This window comes from Nansenia antarctica (genome assembly GCF_963989245.1).
Source record: "Nansenia antarctica genome assembly, chromosome: 8".
NCBI lineage: Eukaryota > Metazoa > Chordata > Actinopteri > Argentiniformes > Microstomatidae > Nansenia > Nansenia antarctica.
This window is the reverse complement of record NC_137678.1, coordinates 46,381,292-46,388,791: the sequence shown is the minus strand read 5'-3', so window position 1 is coordinate 46,388,791 and position 7,500 is coordinate 46,381,292. Positions and strand designations below refer to the sequence as shown.

The following is a 7,500-nucleotide window of genomic DNA, read 5'->3' as shown; positions in this document are numbered from 1 at the left end:
CTGTGCTAACCAGGTGTGTGAGTTTTTTTCGTCTGATGTTTTTGGAGAGTTGAACATGTGGCACTGTTATAACACTGTTGTAACTCTGTTGTAACAATGTTGTAACTGTTATAACACTGTTGTAACTGTTATAACACTTGTTATTTCTTGTTTTGGAGCCTCCTCCACCTCGTGGGGTTGTACCGTATTAAAGGCGGAACTAAAGTCAACAAACATAATTCGGGCATAGGCCTTTTTGTTCTCGAGGTGCTTGGATACAGAATGTGTGATATAGAGAATAGCATCCTCCGTGCTACGGTTCTGTTTATAGGCAAATTGAAAAACATCTAGCAGTGGGTCAATGTGTTTTCTAAGCAGAGACAGTACATATCGTTCAAAACATTTAATCACAATGGAAGTTAGAGCAATGGGTCGGAAGTCATTATTCTCCATGGCACGAGGTTTTTTCGGCACAGGGATTATAATTGACTTCCTCCACAGAGCTGGAACTTCGGTATTCAGGGACTTTTCAAATAGCGGACACCATGCTGTTGTTAGTTCTTCTGCACAGTTTTTGAGAAGAGAAGCTGATAGACCGTCTGGACCTGTGGACCTGTTGGTAGACACCCTGCTAAAGTGACGTTGAATGCTGGTAGGATTTACCTCCAACCAGCAGTTGGCATCAGTCTCTGGCAGGGTCTGCAACACACGGTCACACTCCTGAGAGTTCCGTGTGTCAAACCTCAGGTAGAAGTCATTCAGCTCGTTTTCTTTTTGTTGTTCGTCTAGGGTCATGATCTGTCTTTTTGTTGGGTTCATGTTGGTCACTGATTTCATTGTGTCCCATAGTTTTTTAGAGTTGGAAGTCAAAAACTTTGTTCCATTGTGTCCCTGTGTTTTTTCCTTGCACTAACAAGCAGTTGTTTTAGTTCTTTCTGGACCACTGACAGTCCTGCCCTGTCCTTATTTCTGAATGCTTGTTTTTTCCTATTTATGCAATCTTTGATTTATTTTGTGATATATGGTTTGTTATTAGGATAAACTACTATTTCCTTCTTTGGGACAACATTGTCAACACAGAATCTTATATAGTCTGTTATGGTAAAAGTGGCCTCATCCAGCTCTAGTGCGTGGAATATGGACCAGTCTGTGCACAGAAAGCTACCCTTAAGTGTCTCAGTAGCATCATGCGACCACACATTGACCGTTTTACATTCAGGTTTGCTTGATTTAAAGACAGATTTGTACGAAGGGATTAAATGTACAATGTTGTGATCTGAGTTTGAGAGGGGAGGTTTTGATTTGGCTACATATGCATTTTTTACATTTCCATAGCATTTATCTAGGATCTTGTCATTACGGGTATTACATTTCACATATTGTTCAAAGCCAGGTAGCTAGTCTCTAACTTGCAGTGGTTTACATCACCCAGGAAGAAGATCGGCGCTCCCGGTGTGCGCTGCAGCTGTTCATGGGCACATTCCGCAACACGGGCGGCTGCTCTGCCTGCATGTCCGCTGGGTGGTACATAGACGGCGGTTATGATGATGTTACCGAACTCCCGTGGTAGATAGTGGGGTCTCAGGGACAGACAAAGCAGCTCGACGTCTGGAGTGCATACGGTGTCTCTCACTGTGCATTGGCTGCTCCACCGGTCACTCACGTACACACACAGCCCCCCGCCGTGTCCTTTCCCAGCTGCAGCGGGACGAGTAGTCATCCAGGTTGATCAGCGAGTCTGGGATTCCCTGGTGGAGCCACGCCTCGGTCAGAACTAAGAGATTCGCCTCTCGGTATTCAAAGCAGCCCTTCATGTTGACACGTAGCTCGTCCATTTTAGGCAGCAGGGACCGCACATTGCTGAGGATTATTGACGGCAGGTTTGTTGTTTCGCCGACGGAGGCGTTCACGTACGCCTCCCCGGCGACCTCGCCTGCGTTGTGGCCGTGGCCCGGTGTCTGTTGGAATGAATGAATGAATGAATGAATGAATGAATGAAAGCTTTATTTCGAACATGTGTAGAAAGAAATAGTTATAACAAAAGACAAAACAAAAACAAGAAAAAACAAAACAAAACAAAAACAAGAAAAAACAATACAAAACAAAAAACACTATTTACTTAACATCTCCGAAAAGGAGTAGGAAGAAGCATAAGCTTATTTAATCCTACCCCTTCTCCAATAATCAGAGATTAATAATTAATAATCTGCAGTTGACTTCAATATTAATATTATTTTTTTTTTTAATTAAATCAAATGTATTTACATATTTACATATTGACCAACAATAGAAAACAGATAATGTAAATAAACAAATAATCTGTGAAAACAACAACTGTCAAAGCCCTTCTTCCTATTAATATTGTTTTTGTTAATATTCAATATTTTGCTATAATATTCCTTCCTACATACCCTTATAATATTTGTTAACTTATTTTTATATTTTTTATATTTATTTTCTGTCTCTTTAGTTCTTTGTTTTATGAATTCTCTATAAAGTGTATTTTTCTTTTTACAGGCATTTTGTAGTCCCTTTATGATCCATGGTCGGTCTGTGTATTTTTGTTTTCTGCTATATTGTTTTAATGGACAGTTTTTCTCATATAATGAAGTGAATATTCTTAAAAATGATTCATATGCATTGTCAGTATCATTTTCTTTATATACAATTTCCCAATGCTGTGCTAGTAAGTCATTCTTTAATGCATTCATGGTTTCCTCTGTCCTCACTCGTCTGTATTTTAGGTTTTCATCTGGCTGATTTCTCTTGTAATTGCAGTCCTAGACTGTAAAAACTGGTAGGTGGTCACTAATATCGTTGATTAATAGACCGCTCACTGTATTGTTTTCAATGTCATTGGTGAATATGTTATCGATTAAAGTGGCACAATGGGGTGTGATTCTGCTGGGTCTGGTGATTTTTGGATATAAACTCATACTGTGCATTGTATTAATAAATTCATCCGTCATTTTGTGCTTGTTTGGATTTAGCAGATCAATGTTGAAATCACCACAGATGAAGATAACTTTTTGAAAACATTTTTTCTATCCAGTCGTTAAATGCTTCAACACTAGAGCCTGGTGCTCTATATATACAGCTAATTATTACTTTTTTTTTCTTTACATATTTCAATTGCTATGCATTCTAATAAGTTGTCAATCACAGTTGTCATACTTTCTACCACCTTGTAATTCAAGTTATTGTCCACATACAAAGCCACTCCTCCTCCACTCTTATTCTTTCTATTTATACAGTTAACTTCATACCCATCCAGTTCAAAATCCATTCATTTATCAGCATTGATCCATGTTTCCGAGATGGCAATTATTTTGAATGGTTTTGTGAATTTATTTAAATATTCCTTGATGTAATTAAAGTTGGCATACAGGCTTCTGCTATTGAAATGGATTATTGATAATTTGCTGTCCGTTTTAATGGTCTGGTCGTACTGTTCATCTGTGTAGTAGCTGCAGTTGTCGTTGATGTTGTAGAAGAAATTATTCTCCGGATCTATATCATTTTCCAAGTCTAGTAAATTATGGTCCGTGTATTGAAATGTTCTCAGTTCCAGTTCCCCATGATCAGTAATACATTGAGTTATGCAGTGGCGGCTGGTGGCCCAAAATTTGGGTGGGGCACAGCAGTGTGGCGGGGAGGTCCTCTTTCGCGCGAATTTTTTTTCGCGTGCACGATTTTTTTTCGCGTGCACGCGCATAAAACACGCACTGGCATTACAACCATTGTATAATTTCAACTTTCACCCTTAAAATGACCGTGTGGGCCATGGAGAAGTTACCCTGTCAACTACAGACACTGAGGTGGAAGAGTGACCGGTCTATGGACGTCGGTACGGTCCAATACCCAGTGTCAGACAAGGAGGAAGTCTAGTCAACAAGGCTAGTACAGGCCTCACAGCTACACTCAGGTTAATAAAGGTAGCAGATGAATATGTGTACTATGTGTCTGTGTGACATGGCTACATCAATGAGCAGAGATTAATGCTGCAGTCAGTAGTACAGTAACTATCTATTTCATAGACACATGATGGAGGATGATGGAGAGTGATGGTGGTCAACACATCACAGCAGGTCAACACATTCAATGATGTATCACAACCAGACCATGTCAGAAACACAACCAGACCATGTCAGAAACACAACCAGACCATGTCTGTATCACAACCAGACCATGTCTGTAACACAACCAGACCATGTCAGAAACACAACCAGACCATGTCAGAAACACAACAATGCATCAGCTGAGTTAAAGAAAACCAACTCTTACCTTTGATGACAGAACATGAGTACCGCCGCCTTGCCCCGCGCATATTGCTATGAATAGTTCGAAGATAGGTGCTTGCACGTTAGGTGCAAGGCTGCTTGGTTAACCCATTAGCAGGAACATTATTAGTTGCACAAAATAGGCTGATTTAATTGACCATGAACATCAGAGACAGACATTACGAATGTTCATTTAAAATACTCCGGAAGCCCGAAGTCCGGAAAACCGGAAGTCGGGAGTCCTCAGCATAATGCATTGTCTGCAATACAACCGGAGATTTCTTGGCCAGGGCGCACAAATGTGCGTCCTGGCCAAGAAATAGAGACAGCCAATTGGAGCGCTGCTACAGCTCACGTGTAAACGAAAAGTATTCGTCCTGGCATAGACTTGCATTGACACGGCGCCCCGCATTCTCTCCCTATGTATTTTAACAGTGAGTTTTACACACACACACACACACACACACACACACACACACACACAGAGATAAAAATGTTTATTGTATTGGAGGATTTTTAATGAATGCTGATAGGCGCCGACAGAATATCAGCCGCATTTTGTGAATAAACAATGTTTATTTAAAAAAAAAACTTTTACAAATCGCAACGAGGAAGTGAAGGTGGGGGCGGCGCCCCAGCGCCCTCTATCGGCCAGCCGCCACTGGAGTTATGTCACTAGTGTCTCCAGATGTAGATGAATGAGTTAAGTCAGGCAGTGTCATGGTTGTGTGTTGTGAATTACCTTACAGTCCGGTTTATGATGATCGTTAGTAATTGTCCAGTTCCTCGATGCTTCTGATGACCAATATGTTGGCTTGCTCCGGCGTTCCGTTTAGTTTAATGAAGATTTTGCAGTTTGTGGTCCAGGTATTTTGAATGTTACCCTGTTTTCTCAGGTAGCGTGCTTTTCTGGCGATGTCGCCGTTTCGTTTTGTCAGATGTTCGTTTATGAAGACGTTTGTTCCTTTCAGTTTCCTTCCTTGTTTTAGCAGTGCAGTTTTGTATTTTCTGTTGGTGAATCTCATAATGATGATTGCCGGATTGTCGCCGTCGTTTCTCCGGGGCAGAGGGTGGCATGATGCCTCGATGTTGTCGCAGTTCACTACAATCCCCTTGGACTGGAGGAAGGCAGCTACCTGTTGCTCCGCGGAGCTGACATCCTGCTCACCGGGCTCCCCCCCGTTGTCAGCGGTCACCGCCCGAGCGTATGACCGGGGTTTGATGCGGATCCCAGTCACAATCACATCGTTCATCCTGGTGTCCTGCTCCAGATCCGCATGCACTCTGTTCTCCAGGTGCCCCAGACAGACGCTGGTCTTTCTCAGCGTTCTGGAGGCGGAGAGCCTTCACCTCCTCCACCAGGTCCAAGATGGCTTTCTGCTGCAGTTTGACAGTGGAAATCTCCTCTGTCAAGAAATCCAGTGACTTCTTGATTTCATCGCCTTCTTCGGTTGTCAGTGCCTTCTTAGGACCCATGGTTTAGGACAAAATAAACAACAAGCAAAACAACTCTTCAAACCTCCCGCACCTCTGCTCCTCCGTCCATATGGAAAAATCGACGTGTGGAATTGACGCCTAGAGGCAACGTGTGGAGACGTGCCGTTTTATGTGGGCATGGCCTTCCATACGTCCACTCGCGTTACCGCGTCACTGCGTCATGCGTCACTGCAGAATGTAATGTCTTCAATTTATTTCACTTAACTAAGCTACTACGCAATGTGTAAGCCTACATTATAGGCATATTAATTACCACGTACTGTTTAAGATGTATAATGTTGGCATGAAATTATGGATTTATGTGAATAAAATAAAGCATTTGTCAAGGTTTTCTGTGTGTGAATAGATATTTATTGATTGATTGTTGGTCATTATTCATAACTGAATAACTGTATACGTTGCATAGCTGCAACGTTTGCAGGAAAAGTGCTAGACAAATAAAGGTTATTACCGTATTATTATTATTATTGTTTGAAAGTAATTGTCCCGCCTTTTTGACTCCAAACACACGCTGATTGGCTGAATCGCGTCCAGGACGTCTCGAGCACTCGGCGACTGACGTGAGTTTGACGTCTGTCTTCTGCTCAACGTAAGTTTCTGCTCAAATTAGACAACTGTTGTCTTTTAAAGTACGTATTATATAGAGTTAATATATATAACAGATCACATAAGAGTTAACCTAACTGTGGTAAGTAGATAGCTGTTCATGAGGTTCATCCAGAGATAGTTTTAGTCAGAAAGCCAGGTCGTGTCGCATATTCCCGCCGGAGCACCGGAGATGACGCTAGCGACCTAGCTAGCTAGTTGTGTTATAATGACGAGTTATTAACAGTTATATTAAGCTACTGTAGTTATTAACAAGGTAACCACATAACCCTAGCCATCTGCCTAGCTAGTTATGTTATAACTGTTATAAGCTAGTGTACGTAATCACATACACTGTAGTTTAACACGGTAACTACTTATGTTATAACTATTAGAACAGTTTTAACCTACTGTAGTTTAACACGGTAATCACATGACTAGTAGTATAAACCATGTCGATAAGCAGGTCAATCAGATATTGCTAAGCTAACCACATGAACCGTTCGCTTTGTGAGTGGACTGTGTGGACATGCCTGTAGCCGGTAGTAGCTAGTTAGGTAGCTAATATCTAAACGTCGACATGAACGTGAATGTTTAACACACCGCTGAAAACTATTCCTCCGGTCATTCCCGTCGGTAGTTAGGGAGTAAAGGTAGTGATGGACGGGGACAGCGGTGATGAGATGACGGAGAGATGCTCGACCCACGACGCGCTGCTGGACCTGATGGACAAGACCGGCTACGACATGGTCCAGGAGAACGGACAGAGGAAGTTCGGTGGACCTCCTCCAGGTGTGTGTGTGTGTGTGTGTGTGTGTGTGTGTGTGTCTGTGTGTGTGTCTGTGTGTGTGTGTGTGTGTGTGTGTGTGTGTGAGAGAGAGAGTGAGAGTGAGAGTGTGTGTGTGTGTCTGTGTCTGTGTCTGTGTGTGTGTCTGTGTGTGTGTGTGTGTGTGTGTGTGTGTGTGTCTGTGTGTGTCTGTGTCTGTGTCTGTGTGTGTGTGTGTGTGCGTGTGCGTGTGCGAGAGGAGAGTGTGTGTGTGTGTGTGTGTATGTCTGTGTCTGTGTGTGTGTGTGTGTGTGTGTGCGTGTGCGAGAGTGTGTGTGTGTGTGTGTGTCTGTGTCTGTGTCTGTGTGTCTGTGTCTGTGTCTGTGTCTGTGT

The 7,500-nt window shown here is 42.4% G+C and overlaps 1 protein-coding gene and 1 pseudogene across 2 annotated transcripts in view; one reads left to right on the top strand and one right to left on the bottom strand.

The window, feature by feature from the left end:
- The window catches only part of LOC308163699 (exportin-1-like), a 240,826-nt pseudogene that overhangs the window by 147,809 nt on the left and 85,517 nt on the right, over positions 1–7,500 (bottom strand). The window lies entirely within an intron of this gene.
- LOC308163494 (putative RNA-binding protein 46) overlaps positions 7,001–7,500 on the top strand; it is a gene marked incomplete at both ends in the record, with an annotated part of 14,690 nt that continues 14,190 nt past the window's right edge. Inside the window, one exon of the mRNA XM_080537673.1 lies at positions 7,001–7,133. Within this exon, the coding sequence (XP_080393799.1) occupies positions 7,001–7,133 (133 nt within the window). The remainder of the gene's footprint in view (positions 7,134–7,500) is intronic.